Source organism: Xiphophorus maculatus, chromosome 8, assembly GCF_002775205.1.
Source record: "Xiphophorus maculatus strain JP 163 A chromosome 8, X_maculatus-5.0-male, whole genome shotgun sequence".
Lineage (NCBI taxonomy): Eukaryota > Metazoa > Chordata > Actinopteri > Cyprinodontiformes > Poeciliidae > Xiphophorus > Xiphophorus maculatus.
The window spans coordinates 18,685,691-18,700,943 of record NC_036450.1 but is presented as its reverse complement, the minus strand read 5'-3'; the positions used below and the strand labels follow the sequence as shown (position 1 = coordinate 18,700,943).

The 15,253-nt window shown below is 41.7% G+C and overlaps 3 protein-coding genes across 3 annotated transcripts; 1 reads left to right on the top strand and 2 right to left on the bottom strand.

Annotated features, from left to right (window-relative positions):
* The first annotated feature begins 105 nt into the window (after positions 1–105).
* On the top strand, positions 106–4,944 carry LOC102227224 (ATP synthase subunit alpha, mitochondrial). Its single transcript, XM_005816605.3, has 11 exons — positions 106–224; positions 1,767–1,842; positions 1,932–2,101; positions 2,262–2,435; positions 2,566–2,732; positions 3,405–3,705; positions 3,802–4,026; positions 4,105–4,212; positions 4,280–4,424; positions 4,508–4,658; positions 4,732–4,944. Exons 1-11 carry the CDS (start codon positions 165–167, stop codon positions 4,808–4,810), a joined length of 1,656 nt encoding a protein of 551 aa, XP_005816662.1. The 5' UTR covers positions 106–164; the 3' UTR covers positions 4,811–4,944.
* A 1,601-nt stretch (positions 4,945–6,545) lies between these two features.
* Positions 6,546–8,978, bottom strand: LOC111609577. Its single transcript, XM_023338751.1, has 3 exons — positions 8,346–8,978; positions 6,974–7,172; positions 6,546–6,791 (listed from the first exon to the last, which is right to left on the bottom strand). The coding sequence occupies exons 1-3, from the start codon at positions 8,934–8,936 to the stop codon at positions 6,625–6,627; spliced, it is 957 nt and encodes a 318-aa protein (XP_023194519.1). The 5' UTR covers positions 8,937–8,978; the 3' UTR covers positions 6,546–6,624.
* Positions 8,979–10,983: 2,005 nt separating this feature from the next.
* LOC102227839 (dnaJ homolog subfamily B member 5-like) lies at positions 10,984–14,386 on the bottom strand. Its single transcript, XM_023337856.1, has 4 exons — positions 14,130–14,386; positions 13,319–13,577; positions 12,625–13,175; positions 10,984–11,898 (listed from the first exon to the last, which is right to left on the bottom strand). The coding sequence occupies exons 1-4, from the start codon at positions 14,235–14,237 to the stop codon at positions 11,665–11,667; spliced, it is 1,152 nt and encodes a 383-aa protein (XP_023193624.1). The 5' UTR covers positions 14,238–14,386; the 3' UTR covers positions 10,984–11,664.
* Positions 14,387–15,253: the final 867 nt, after the last annotated feature.

Below are 15,253 nucleotides of genomic sequence, written 5' to 3'. Positions count from 1 at the left end.
ATTTGTATATCCAGTAAAGATGTAAGAAAGAAAAAAAGGACAATTAATGCCGTCGTTTATTTTGAAGTACTTCCGGGTTGCTGTGACCTCAGTACACAGCGCCGCCCTTTCCGCCACCCTTCTCTCTCGGCCCCGGGAGCAGGACGTATCTTCAGGTCTCAAACATGCTGTCAGTTCGTCTCGCAGCGGCTCTTGCCCGCAACCTGCCACGAAGAGCTGGATTTGTAAGCACTTCTAACCTATTTATGTTTTGCTTTTCTTTTATCTTGACATGAAAAACGGAATTGTTCATATTGAAACCGCTGCTGTTCCGTCGTCTTTGCACTGGAGGACACAGAGCCCTTCACATTCCCAGTCCCCTCTGTTGACATTATGCAGCTGACGGACATCTAGGATATTGCAATATATTACTGAGAATGTATAAATAATAGGTTGGTTACCTGGATGCGATTCTGTTGTCACGAAGGCTTAATAATTTAACCCATCGGTTAAAGGTTAGGCTCGTTTCTCTTTTAGTTAGCTGCCACAATAGTGGATTGGGAAGTCTTTTACAGATGATAAGGTACAAGCAACTGTGGATTGTCACCCTTTTTCATTAAACTGTAGATAGTTCTACACAAGTTCTGCTGCCAAATTATTCACTTTGAGATATTTGAAACACAAGCATTTTCTAACCCAACAAGTGTTCTCAGGTGACTGTATTAATTTTGGGGTGAAATCTGTTCCCTGCTTTTTGTATACTCTCTGTTAAGTTTTAGGCTCATGTGAAAGTGAGCCTGCCTTTTTAATTATGTTATTATAATGCTGCTTTTAAAAAATAGTTTAGCTTTTTCTGATATGACTAGATCATTTTATAATGAACAAAAATATGATATCAGCCAAGATTTGAGCTTGCCTTAAATACTTACTTTGTACAAATATAGTAAAAATACTCTAAACAAAAAACCTCCTTGTCCTTTCAGCTTTGGCATGTAGTAAAGTGTTTTGGTTCTAGTACAGTAGAGAATTTTTAAAAAATTTAATCATAACTTCTGACATTTTTTAATCGATCCTGTGACAAGGCATATTATGATTCAGGCATCAAATTGAAACAGCATAAAAACAGTAGTTATATTGTTAATAATCACTAGCAGCCAGGCAGTGGCCTTAATGATATGTTTATGGTATCATTACAAAGTTTCACAAACCTTTCTTAAATGCTGCATGTAATGGTGTGATTGCACCTGCTTTCTTGTATATATGCTGTAGATGAGAAATGTTTACTTTCAGACATCTGAGCTACGTTAGGTTCAACAGCAGGACTGCTTATCCATCCATCCATCCATCCATTCCATCCATTTTCTGTTCACCCTTGTCCCTAATGGGGTCGGGAGGGTTGCTGGTGCCCATCTCCAGCTACGTTCCGGGCGAGAGGCGGGGTACACCCTGGACAGGTCGCCAGTCTGTCGCAGGGCAGGACTGCTTATATTGTTGTTTATTTTTTTCTCATCCAGAAATCTTTCCAGAGAGCTGAATATGTACGGGGTTTTTGTATAGACAGAAGCTATTCTTAAAATCAGCTGAATGGCAGTGTGCAGCAACATCTAAGGGAGGGGGAGAGTTGCGTCACTCATATACAGTCACTTCCTGCAGTTTCTCTGGCATCCCAATAAAATTACTTAAAGTAGGGACAAAATTATTTAAAGTTTAAGCAGTTTTGAAATGTAACCTTGGTACACCTTGAAGCATTTAATCTAATTCATTTATCATTTCTTTCTGTGTTAAAGGTATCTAAGAATGTTGCGGCAGCATGCGTCGGAGCCAAGAATCTGCACACTGCCCAGCATTGGCTCCAAAAAACAGGTCAGTGTGCCAGGAATCTCCTGCAGGTCTTTATGAATTTTTGGCTTTATCCGTAACAAGTTTTTTTTTTTTTTATTTACTCTGTAAAGGCACAGCTGAAGTGTCATCCATTTTGGAGGAGAAGATCATGGGAGCTGACACCAGCGCTGATCTAGAGGAGACTGGCCGTGTCCTGTCCATTGGTGATGGTATTGCCAGAGTGTACGGCCTCAGGAACGTGCAGGCAGAGGAGATGGTGGAGTTCTCCTCTGGTCTCAAGGTGACGGTGTAAACCTTCGATTCAGTACCCAACCTGGAGAAACTATTGTTTTTGCTTGATAAACAAAGTTGGTCTGAATCTTTGCACTTATTTAACATCTATTATTTTGTTGTGTGTGCATTTGATGGCTGCTTCTGAAATCAAGCATTTTCTTTTCCAGGGCATGTCCCTGAACTTGGAGCCTGACAATGTTGGTGTTGTGGTGTTTGGTAATGACAAGCTGATCAAAGAAGGCGACATTGTCAAAAGAACTGGCGCCATCGTCGATGTGCCTGTTGGTGAAGAACTCCTAGGCAGAGTTGTTGATGCTCTGGGAAATGCTATTGATGGAAAGGTACTCATTTTAATTTATTGCTCCCTTGCGTTGTTGTGCTGTCTTTCGGGGGTTGTTCTAATATTAATTCCACAAGTTCTTAGCTTCTAGAAGAAACAGAATGACTTTTTCCCTCTGTCCTCTCCAAAAGGGCCCTCTTGGCTCCAAGGTGCGCCGGCGTGTGGGTCTGAAAGCCCCCGGTATCATTCCCCGTATCTCTGTGAGGGAGCCCATGCAGACCGGCATCAAAGCCGTAGACAGCTTGGTCCCCATTGGCCGTGGACAACGTGAGCTCATCATTGGAGACAGGCAGACAGGGTAACGGGATGCTGCTCAAAGAGAATATTTTAGCACACAGCATGCTGAGATGTTATTCGCAGTGGTTTTAGACGCCCTTGCATCTAATCCATTAAAGTTGGATTTTGGGTTCTACATAACTTCTGTAAGTTTAATTATTATTATATAGTAATTTCTTCTGCAGTGATGAACTAATTTAAGGGACACAGGAGCTGTTTGTCTTCCAGTTTGTCACTGTGGGAACACTAAGAATCACCCCAAACATCTAGAATGAAATATAGTCATATATATTTAATTCTAGCAGCTATCAAGTAAAACATGTCCCTGTTTTTCTTAAACAGGGACATGGAAGTTGGTTGAAATTAATGGGAAGGATGGATGGAGCTAAATACGGGGCAACAATAGAAAACAAAAGAAAAGAATAGAAAAGAAAACCTGTTTGATGCTGCAGAAATCTTCAGACTAGTGTGGAGGTTCACTTCCTGGCAGGACAGTGACACCAAACATACAGCCAGAGATACTATGCAATGGTTCAAGCATATTCCAATGTTAGATCCAGATTGTATTCCAACTGCGAATAAACTGTTGTAGTTTGTGGTTGTACTGTGATTAAAAAAATATCAAGGGCTATAGATATTCATCATATGTATATCATTGTGGATGTCAGCTAAGGTTTCCGTGTTTGTTTTGCAGCAAAACTGCCATCGCCATTGACACCATCATCAACCAGAAACGTTTCAATGACGGAACTGACGAGAAGAAAAAGCTGTATTGCATCTACGTTGCTATTGGCCAGAAGAGATCCACTGTGGCTCAGCTGGTGAAGAGGCTGACAGACGCCGATGCTATGAAGTACACCATAGTGGTGTCGGCCACTGCCTCCGATGCTGCGCCTCTGCAGTACCTGGCTCCCTACTCTGGCTGCTCCATGGGGGAGTATTTCAGAGACAACGGAAAGCATGCCCTCATCATCTACGACGATCTTTCAAAGCAGGTGAAACTTCAACTCCTGCCTCGGGGGGGTTTTAGAAAAGATGGCACCCAGGTCCTGGATTGAACATTGATTATACCTTGTTGATCATCTCTGTAGGCTGTCGCCTATCGTCAGATGTCCCTGTTGCTCCGCCGTCCCCCAGGTCGCGAGGCCTACCCTGGAGATGTCTTCTACTTGCATTCCCGTCTGCTGGAGAGAGCTGCCAAGATGAATGATAACTTTGGTGGCGGCTCCCTCACCGCTCTTCCTGTTATTGAGACACAAGCTGGAGATGTGTCTGCCTACATTCCAACAAACGTCATCTCCATCACAGATGGACAGGCAAGCGGCTGATTTGTCATGCTGGATGCTGATATACTCAGTCTCTAGCTTTTCCTTAAATGAAGTTTCCTCACACAGATCTTCCTGGAGACCGAGCTGTTCTACAAAGGTATTCGTCCGGCCATAAACGTCGGTCTGTCAGTGTCGCGCGTCGGATCCGCTGCCCAGACCAGGGCCATGAAGCAGGTTAGTCTTCACCGAGGTATCCTCTCTTGTCAAATGCTTCACTTTAAACAACCTGTGCTGTCATTAGGTGGCCGGTACAATGAAGCTGGAGTTGGCCCAGTATCGAGAGGTGGCCGCTTTCGCTCAGTTCGGTTCTGATCTGGACGCCGCCACGCAGCAGCTGCTGAACCGTGGCGTTCGTCTGACTGAACTCCTTAAACAGGGACAGTACTGTGAGTGTCAGCTGCTTGTTCCAGGTTTTCATGTGGATGAGATTCATTTTCAACTCTAATTGCCTGTTTTTCTTTCCTTTCAGCTCCAATGGCCATTGAAGAACAGGTAACAGTCATTTATGCTGGAGTGAGAGGACACCTTGACAAGATGGAACCAAGCAAGATCACTAAATTTGAAAAAGCTTTCCTTCAGCACATCTTGAGTCAGCAGCAAGACTTGCTGGCAGCTATCAAGTAAGAAAAAGATATTGCATCTATTTCTTCCCATTGTAAGAATGCGTTGTAACAGTTTTGCTCTTCCTTGCAGGACTGATGGGAAAATATCTGAAGCTTCTGATGCTAAACTCAAGCAGATTGTTTTGAATTTCCTCTCTAGCTTTGAGTGAAATGAAACTCATTTGGTCTTGTTTTTGTTTCCAAAGCAGAGCACAAATTATGCTTTCAATGAATTTAAGAAAAATTCAAGGGATTTTATGTACAGATATCTCCTAAAGCTAAATAAAGTGTTCCAACTAAGTGACATTGCTGTCTTTTTCTCAATAGCTTTTTCTTGTTATTCTGCTGTACACAATCATATACGTGCCACTGTAGGCAAGGAAACCAAAATTTTATCAACAATGAGCTTTAGTCTTTAAGTAGTACAAAATCTAGTTTAAATACCTTTACGTTCATATGAAAAGCTCAGTGTGAAAGGTGTGAATGTAACTGTAGGTCCCTCTGCTGGCCAACAGCAGCAATAATTTTTTTAAATTTCCTTATAAATTAAGGAATTTCTTTGTTGCAGTTCCTTTGATTTATATCTGTTAAGCATTTTGACTTTTTGAAATTCCACATTTTTTCTTGGAATTTTATATGATGGATCAACAAAATTTTAGATAGTACAATTTAAGTAAAAGGAAATGCCAGGTTTCCATTTGTCTTTTTTTACAAATTTGAAAAGTGTGGCATACATTTGTACTCAACTCCCTTTTACTTTGAAACCCCGGTATAAAATTCAAAGCAACCAAATGCTTTCAGATGCTATCTAATTAATAAATCCTAAATAAAATCCCAGGCTTTGTACATCTCAATTAGTCCTCTAAAAATGGAGGGTGCAGAACCACAAGCCATATCGGGTAGATGGAAGCACATGGAAGATGGTATTCTCTTCAGCAGAGACTAAAATATTGTTTTTTTTGGCATACTTGCAAAGTGTTGTGTGGTGGGAAACACTGCACATCTCTCAGAACACACAACCTGCACTCCTAAATATAGTAATTGCAGCATCATTCTGAGGAGACCTGGCAAGGAAGCAGATTAGAGTTGATGGTAAAGGTTGATAGAGCTAAATACAATTCAATATTGATATTGACTGAATACTGGAAGCCCTAGAGACACACTTGAGACTGGGGAGGGTTTTCACATTGCTGCAAACTAAGGAACCTAAGGAATAGACTACAATCTAATATCTTAGATCAATGCAGAGCACACTTAAAGGTGAATGGGAATCTGTGACAAGATTTTAAATGGCCAGTTTGCTGGCCAATCAAGCAAAGAAACACTGCATTGAACCACCCTTTGGTGCATTTGGCAGAGCTGTCCTGCTGGAAAAGAAAATCAGCATGTCCAGAAGACCTGTCAGTAAAAATAAGAATAAAATGCTCTAAAAGTTACCTGGTGGACGTCTACATTAACTGTGGGCTTAAGAAAACACAATGGATCAACACCAGTAGATGACACGACTCCCTAAATCATTACAGACTGTGGAAACCTTACGCTGGAGTTCAAGCAACATGGATTCAGTTTTTAATAAAATGTAAGACTATTATTTCAATTTCTTAAAATATGACTCTTTATTAAATTCATAAGCCTTCATTAATTGGGTGAATAACAACCACTTACGCAGTGAAACAAACTTGATCAAGGTGAGGAAATAGTGAAGCCTAAAGCCAAATCAACCATAAATAGTGAAAACAAAAATAGTGACAACCTCTATGAATGTTGAGTGAAGGACGCTGATTAAACATTTAACAGTAACTGAAGTGACAGTTCAGTGTTAATGTAACATTATGAACAGTGGGACAGTGCATTCTACAACAAAATATGCTTAACAGTGCATAAATTAAGTGATTACTTTTAAGACAAAAACTCATATTAAAACACGCACACCGGTATGCTATTTGGAACAAACATTTAAAATCTACATTAAGAAAATTGCTAACTATACCCAGTACTGTTTTGTGTGGATCACAGGCCTGTGGTGATTATGTTTGGGTATATTATTCTGTCTGACATAACAGGGATCGTAATAATCCCACTCCAGCGCTGAAGACAGCAGTCCGTTGGACAGGCCGTCGCTATCTGCAGACAAAATGCGAAGGGAGACACCTGGAAGACACGATACCCACACCTCTGCTTTGTTATAAACGACGCAAATAACTGCTAGTAACAAAAATGTCATTTTGTCTCATCCACATTATCCAAGTTATAGAAGTCGGAAAATTAATGTCACGTGAACTTTGATCTGACAATTGCATTTAATACAGTCTGGGTGGAGGAGATTTTTGTACCTGCACTTGCTCCGAAGTCACTGTCCAGCCCAGGACCCACAGCAGATGAGTTCTGACTGGATGTCTCTGAGGTTGAGTTCATGTGCTCACACTCCATGAACAGCTTGTCGTACGGATGCACAGGAGCGGCTGCATTCACTTCCGTTAGCTTCTCGTAAGTACTGCTCTGACGAATGTGATCCACATGCTCCGCTTCCTCCTGTGAATCAAGGAAAAATAAATGTTTAAGCTGACAGATGAGTTAAAAACCTAACCCCCAGCAGTAAGCTGCAGAAATCCACTTCTTGTTGCAGTCCCTTTGATTTGTCCTCAGCTGGTAGAGATCCAGTATCTTGTGCTGACCCCCACTGATGCTTAAAGAAACCTGAATCCACAGTAACATCATTTAGACTGACGGTATCAATTGACATACATATACTCTTCACAAACTGATTTAAATATGCACTGTTTACTGAACAAGTTACAAGTAAACTATATGCTGTTGCAATAATCAAAATACTTCTGGAATGGATATTTGACCATTTCTCTAGTTAGGGGTTAAATATAGATTGGTTTATTTTACATGCACAGATCAAGTTCTTTAAGCACAATTCACAATTTTTCAATAAGGTTGAGGAATAGTAGCCTAATGTTTAATTTTCCCAAATTTGTCCCAGTTTCTGACATAGTCGCCTTCAGATTGGGTTTGAAAAAATTGGTCAGCATGTTCAAGAACCACGAAGACTCAAGCTTATCATAAACAGAAATATCCAGCAACACTAATCCTCCGGTTGACATGGAAGCCAATTTGACATTTGCTTAACAAAGGGTAGTGCCCAAGAATAAATGTAAGAGCTCCAAAATAGGTACAAGTCAATGTGAGGTACTCGGGCTTAACAACATTGAATAAGCCATAAAGTATGGTAGTGGTAGCATCATGCTGAAGCTCTGTTTCCCTGCTAATAGTACTGGTCCAACTGGGTGAAATAATGAAAATGGAGGACATCCTCCCAATCTTTGATGGAAATTATCCCACACACATTGAAACTGTTTGGTGAGAGTAACACAGATGATGGACAAATAAAATTGGGATCTCATTAAAGTTCATGTGTGAGGAGTGAATACCTTTTGTAAAAAATGATAATCTGCTAATGGGGGAAAAAAACAACAACAAACAATGTCAAATGATGGACAGGCCCTGCTCTAAAATCTAAGTGAATTATGAATTAATTTGGGTTGAAATAAGTTGTGTAAAAGTCATCTCTGTCTGTAACAATACCTGGAGCACCGTAAAAACCTTGATGAGAAACATACAAAGTCCTTAACACTTACTGAACGGATCTAAACTAGCATTTACGCAACGGTCATCCTCTGATACACAGAACTCGCTCACCATTGGAGAGTTTGGTGGAACCAGGTGTACTCTGGAGTTAGCCTCTGAATCGCTGGACTGCAGTAAAACCGGAGCACTCCGACACCAGCCTGGCTTACTGTCACTGTAAGATGGTGAGCTGGAAGGCATGTGGAGCCTCGGAGTGAAGCCCTGCGCGGAGGACGCGGCCCGGATGGTGCTCGGCGCCCTCAGAGACCCGGAGCCAGTCGCACCGTCGGGCCTCAGCAGCCGGATCCTGTTAGTCGACCCGGCTCCGTCTCTGGACGACGCCCTTGAAGAAGTGACCGGGTGGGACAGGACGGGCTCCGACAGGGACATGTAGGCTGTCCTCCCGTCCCGCAGAGAGGAAAAGGCCACGTCGGATATTCTGAGTCTCGGCAGGGCGGATCGCAGGAGCATCTCCTCGGTGTCCTCCCGCCTCGGTCTGCTGTTCTTCTTTGACAGAACCAGGACCTTGTAGCCCAGGAAGAGACAGTTCAGCAGAAGGAGAATGACCACAAAGGGGATGAGCAGGAGGACAACTAAGGTCAGGTTTGCCACAGGGTAGCCTTCAGTCAGATTGTGTGGGGTGGTCTGACGTGTTTGCGACATTTCATTTCCAAGCGCATTGCGGGTGAATTTCTTTGAACGCAAATCTCCGTGAGCCCTTAGCCTAGTCTCTGTTCACACAGGTGCTTTAATATTCCAATCAAGTGGTAATTACTTTAAGTTTGATCTTGGAAAATCACGCAAGTTCTACTTTTCGTCACATTCTTTTCCATCACCGTGGATAAAAATGTTACTGATGTAAATATCGCAAAAGTGAGGACGCGGCCATTGATTAAGCCGGTAACAAACAGCAGTTCAACAGGTGTGTTTCTTTCCCCCTCCCCCTCTTTTTCTTGCAAGATTCTTGCTGTTGTAGGAATCACCCGCCGCTAGATGGCAGTGGATTTCTCCTGAATTTCAACAAATTTGAAGCTCAGCAGCAATGCAGTAATTCCGCCAAACGGATTTGAGGTATTAAACATAAGAAAAAGGCGTAAAGGTTATATATGCTGTTATCTATTGTCTCAGAGTGTCACAGTGAATAACAACATCTCCTAGTAATCGAAGCTGCCAGAATAATCAAAAACAATCTGTCTTTTGTCTACAGTGCTTTGGTTAAATTAGTTAGTATTTAGTATTTGTAGCTAATGATTACATGTTTTGTAGTTATACAGAAGACAACATCTGGGAAACTATAAAAGGACATAAAATGTGGAAATTTGCCGAAGTTACAAAACCCAGACAAGACTTTATACAATAGAGAACAGAACAAGGTCCACAGTGACTTGAAGAGTAATCATGCCTCTTACATGTTCATGAACTGGAACTAAAAACTTGATGCATTTTAATCGGAATTTATGCAATAAACAGACACATAAATTGTTTATTTATGCAATAAACAGATTAAAAAATAGATAGCTATGGAATGGAAGAAAAATGCTACCTTGTTTTCAAAGGGTTTTACAAGTATAAATCTAAAACAATGTGGTTTTTAATTTAGAAATTGTCTATGACTCGAGTGAAAGATTGTGATGGCTGAATAAATAATTAAATAACAAAATGATCCCATGGCATCAATCAAGCTCGACTTTGAGCATAGTTAAGCTCAAAGTCGTTTTAGCTGTGTACTTGCTTCAATATATCTAATTCAAAATAACTGAATGAACCCCTCAACAGAGGCCAGGAATCATTTTGATTCAAAGTGGAGTCAAATCAACACTTTTGCTTGAGGACTGACTGTGGGCACAGCAGGTATTAACCATTAAGCTATACTGTAGCTCTGGCTGTACAGTATTTTCAGTGTTAGTGTCCTACTGGAAGGTGAACCTTCAACCCAGTCTCAAGTTTTTTTGCAGTTTCCGACATGTTTTTTTTCCCCTAATAGCTTTCAAATGTTGAGCTTCATCCATCTCCCTTTTTGTACCTCGGTAGGATTTCCTGTCCCTGCATAAAATAGCATCCCCACAGTATAGACAGCTCCACCAACGCACTTAATTGTGGGGACGGTGTGTTCTTATTTGTCTGACACATTACAGTTTGCTCATCTACATTGCATCCAGTAAGTATGCGGCAATGAACTTTTTCCACATTTTATGTTTCAGCTTTATTCCAAATTGTATTGAATTTATCCTCTTTCCTCAAAATTCTAGGGTTATTTAACACGGGTTAAATAACCCCGTTATGATAAGATGGAGAAACAATGTGAGCACTTTGCAAATTAAAAATAGAAAACCAAGAAATCACATTTACTGCATTTGTAGATAATTTCTGTTAAAATATCTATAATAAATTTCTAAATTTTATAAAGTTTATTTATAAAATATTTGTTCAAATACATTGGAGCTCTAGAAAAAAAGCACTCTACATTTTAATTTGAGTAACTTCTAAATAGTATTTCTGTTTTTTATGTTAATGCAATAAAACTGATTCTGTATATTTGTATTATAAATCCATAATCATTGATAACATTGACCACCAAATGTGTTTTGGTGAACAGAGAAGGAGATGTGCTTATTCATTTGTTTATAGACCTAATGACTTAATTATGTCTATAAATTGAGGTTCTTGTACATATGCATCAATAGAAAACCGCAGTCAAGTTTGTGTTTTTTTTCATTATTATTTTATTTTCATTGTCATGCCGTAGAATAAAGTAGGAACACATCAGCAGTTCTTTTTGTAGATCATATACAAACTTTTCTAGTCATTCAATAGAACATTTGACAAGTGAATCTCTTTTAGAGACAACATTTTTTCATTTTGCACACAAAGTAGACCTTTGCACACAAGTAGTTTTTGCTATTGTAAAAAAACAATGCAAAAGATCAGTCATATGAGCACCATATAACCATAAGAATAATAATAATAAGAAGAAAAGAAGTAAGGTGGTGTTTTTTTTTCTTCGCTTGTTTCTACCACTCAGGTTTAAGTAAGTCTGTACAGACTTAAATAGCACACTGATATCCTGCCATAAGCTTGCAAGTATAACAGTACATGTACACCTTTTCGTCTAGGAGAAGGCTGTTGAGTGAATGCTTGCCTCAGACAGCTAAGAAACCTTCCATTAGTCCAACAGCTACCACTCACATGGCACCAAAAGCTGTTGTGCATTGTACTAGTTCAGAAAGTCTCCTCTCTAAAGTCCATTTTGACTTCCAACTCAGCTCTGCTTGCCTTTTCCAAGCACAATAAGAGGTTGTGATTGGTTGTGACATTAGCACCGTAGGCAAGGATGTGTTTCAGAATTGAGAAAGACACATGGTGATGCTGTGTCCAGTAGAAGTGACGCAGGCTAGCACTGTCCCAGGCTGTGCTTGATGATCTCGCGGGACTGTGGCGGGATCCTGTCGGGGAAGAGCACCTGGAACTCCACCACCAAGTCGCCCCGCTGGGACGGGCTCTTGGGCAGTGGGAGACCCTCGCCCCTCAACCTCCGGACTTCTCCTGGCTTGATGATGTCGCTGCACGGTAAAGGCATCATGCGGTTGTCCAGTGTTGGGACATTGACTGTGCATCCACAGAGAGCCTGGAGACAAATCAAGAGGGAGGAAAAGTTAGTCATGGAGGCCTGTTGTCAATATTGGCTTCAAAATCAATGAAGGAAAGTGGAGCATGAACAGTTGTGTAACTGCTAAATGTTATGTGTGCGTTCTTGTGAAAAGATTTTCTGAGTTATGCAACAGTGGTACAGATGTTATAACCGGCGTTCTATTTCGCTCCTGTGTGTGGGAGTCAAGTGTTTCTGTGACTGATAGGGAGCCAAACGAGGACGGAGGAGCTATTTGAAATGTCAGTCTCTGTGACTGCTGCTCTGCTAATCTGTGCGTGGGCTGGAGGAACTGAGAGGCTGAGACAGAGCGAACCAGTAGGACTGTCTCTTTCTGTCTTTCTCTGCCTGGCCTGTTGAGGCTGCAGTGAGTCTAGTGGCTAAGAGGGAGGCTGAAGTGCGATTCGTGGGTGCAGTCACCAGGCAAGGCTATATTTAGCCTCTTTTTTTCTCTCTCTCTCTCGCCCTCTGCAGGGGCTGCTGAGGTAATGGAGGTGTTGGCAGACTGCTGCCATTTGGTTTGTGGGGGTCTGTCAGGCGACTGTAAGTGGTAGGCTTTTGCCCATAGCGGTACAAAGCTTTCTGTTAAAAGACTGAATTAAGAATATGTATGGTTTGTCTTGTGAATTTCTAGAACAAAGAGTGAATTGGTGAGTGTTTTAGAATGTGGTTCATTGTGTGGACACTAACTAACAAGAAACTCACCTCTTTAAGGGTGATCTGGGCTGTGTAGACAATGTTGGACCCATCTCTCTTGTACTCTGGGTGGTCTTGATCCCTGAGAATGAAGGTGATGTCTGCAGGAGGGCTGTTGAGGGTCTCATCCCCCTCCCTGGGGAAGGTGATCCTGGTCCCAGCCTTCCAGCCTTTCTTCACCACAACGTTCAGCACCTTCTCCTCGGTTCGCAGGCTTCGGCCGTCGGGGTTGAGGCGGCTGCGTGTGATCTTCATTTGCTTTGTGCAGCCATGCATCACCTCGTCCAAGGTCACCGGCAGGTCGTGCACCACGGCCTCGCCAGACAGGTGCCGTGCGCCCTTCCGCAGGCCGGCCTCGTAACCGGCGAAGCCACCCAGGTGAGTGAAGGTGGATCGCCGGAAGGGGTTGAAAAGGTCGTCGTCGGCATCGGGGTCGCTGCCGAAGAAGATGTCGAAGTGGTCAGAGTTGTGGAAGAAGGAGGAGAAGGTGGCGTGGGGGTCGTTTTGGAAATTTTGGCGGAAAATGTTGCCTTGGCCTGCTGAAATTCCATTTTTAAGACCTTAAAAAGAGAATAGACAAATTGTTAAAAAAAAACGAAAAACATATTTCCTGACAGATTTGAGTTGTCGCTATGCAAATGTTGTGCATGAGAGCTTTGATTGAAGCAATTCAAAGTTTATACATGAAGTCACATCTGCTCACCTTCTTCTCCAAACTGGTCGTAAATGCTTCTCTTCTGGGGGTCGGTCAGGATCTCATAAGCTTCTGCGATCTCTTTGAACTTCTCCTCCGCGTCAGGGTCACTGTTCTTGTCTGGGTGGAACTTGAGGGCCATCTTCCTGTAGGCCTTCTTGATCTCATCTTCATTGGACTCAGGCAAGACGCCCAGGACCTTGTAGAAGTCCTTGCCTGTGGGTTTGATGGAGAGGCAGGGCGTGTCCTGCTCAGACTTGGTGCTCTCCTGAAGGAACACAACAATTTAGATTTTTAGATCACTTTGTCATACTTTCTATATGCCGACACATATGTTGTGACATTTAATTTAACACTAGTTGTCGATTATATATCTATCCACAAAGTGCAATTCCAAACAGAATCGCTGATGAAAACTGAAAAGCAGTGTATGAGCTACAAAGATAGAAATGATTGATTTCTATCCGCAAAGATAGAAATCACCTTCAGCTTTAATTCCCTAAGGGGAAACACCCTTATCTGTGCTGCTGAGCAGATGCATACATTTTATAGGCTGATCTCAACCCAACGTGAGAGAGGGGGGTGTAAACCATGTGAAGGGATCGTGAAAAGACTTTCCCCCCCCAACAACTGAGAATCTCCGCAACGATTGGCTGATAGGGAATCCGCGTTTCTAGCATGTGAATGAATAAAATGACGGCATCTCCTACAGATGCCGGCGGAGTACAAACGCGGGCAAGGAATGCCGTGTAACTTTAAAATACATAGAAAAACCTTAGTAAAAAAAAAAAAAAAAAGCCAACAAAAAAACTGTACTTACAGCTGACGATGATGATCCGGAGCTGTCACCCCTGTGCATGACTCGCACTTTGCACTTGACATTTCCATTCTTTTGCTTCACTCCGAACTGGGTCCAGATGAGAACCATGATCTGAAGGGGATTTTTGGTCCGTTTGTTTTAAGAGCTGTTTTAAGTCGCTGTCCACTGGATGTGTGGTGCTGAAATCGCTCCGCTTTTGCTCCGGGCTCTCTAAGCTCCGTCTTGTCTGAGATCTCTGCTCGGCTCTCTTAAATACCGCCGCCGCAGCTCCGTTTTTCACCGTCCCCCCCCCCCCCCCCCCTTCGCCGCCCACGCATCCCGGTCGAGCTTTCCCGGGACCGCCCATTTCCTCACGGGATGCCGGTGTGCTCAGCGCACCCGGTGAAAGGCCATTGGTGCCCGAGCGATGATCACGCGGATGTTGCAGCCTCCTTTTCCATCTCGAGGCTTGTTTCCGGAGTTCTAGAAGACAGACCGGAGCAGACTGTCACGACTGGGTACACTGAGTCCTCTTTCCTTGAATAGAACAGACTGGAGAGAGAAAAAAAAAAGAGAGGAAAAACTATGTCTGCACAGACAACTCTGGACGATGGAATCCCTCCGCTGAGATTCTTATTAATATTTACAAATATATTTGTCAAGCAAGCAAGTTCATCGCAGTACTAAATTGCCTTTTGTTAGATGGCAATTTAGTACCATCTAACAAAAGATGGTACTAAAATAAAAAAGTAATATATTTTATTTATTAAATAAAATATATTTATTTAATAAATATATTTATTTGTTAAATAAATATATTTAATAATAGATTTGTTAAATATATTATTAATAAATAATAACAATATATTTATTAGTTATTATATTAAATATAAAATAATTATTTTATATTATTGCAAAAATAATGCACACTTGCACCTTTTTCACGTTTAGTCACATCATCACAACCATGGTCAAGTACAGTATAGTTACAAAGTATGCAGGTATGATTTTCAATATTTTTTTATAACATTTGAAAACAAGTAATGTGAATTTACATGCAGGGCTATTTGCTTAGATATCCCTTTAAAAACCAAATGCAACCAGCTGCAGTGAGACGTAATTAAATTAGTTAATAGAGTTTGTGT

What these genes read in the sequence shown, in the direction of transcription:
- LOC111609577 (XM_023338751.1), bottom strand. Translation starts at nt 8,936, where the DNA reads ATGTCGCAAACACGTCAGACCACCCCACACAATCTGACTGAAGGCTAC. An exon ending in TTCCACCAAACTCTCCAATG is followed by an intron (nt 7,173 to 8,345) that starts GTGAGCGAGTTC and finishes CTTGATTCACAG; the next exon opens with GAGGAAGCGGAGCATGTGGA. An exon ending in TGACTTCGGAGCAAGTGCAG is followed by an intron (nt 6,792 to 6,973) that starts GTACAAAAATCT and finishes CGTGTCTTCCAG; the next exon opens with GTGTCTCCCTTCGCATTTTG.
- LOC102227839 (XM_023337856.1), bottom strand. Translation starts at nt 14,237, where the DNA reads ATGGTTCTCATCTGGACCCAGTTCGGAGTGAAGCAAAAGAATGGAAAT. An exon ending in CGACCAGTTTGGAGAAGAAG is followed by an intron (nt 13,176 to 13,318) that starts GTGAGCAGATGT and finishes TCTCTTTTTAAG; the next exon opens with GTCTTAAAAATGGAATTTCA. An exon ending in CCCAGATCACCCTTAAAGAG is followed by an intron (nt 11,899 to 12,624) that starts GTGAGTTTCTTG and finishes ATTTGTCTCCAG; the next exon opens with GCTCTCTGTGGATGCACAGT.
- LOC102227224 (XM_005816605.3), top strand. Translation starts at nt 165, where the DNA reads ATGCTGTCAGTTCGTCTCGCAGCGGCTCTTGCCCGCAACCTGCCACGA. An exon ending in ATTGGAGACAGGCAGACAGG is followed by an intron (nt 2,733 to 3,404) that starts GTAACGGGATGC and finishes TTTGTTTTGCAG; the next exon opens with CAAAACTGCCATCGCCATTG. An exon ending in CCTTAAACAGGGACAGTACT is followed by an intron (nt 4,425 to 4,507) that starts GTGAGTGTCAGC and finishes CTTTCCTTTCAG; the next exon opens with CTCCAATGGCCATTGAAGAA.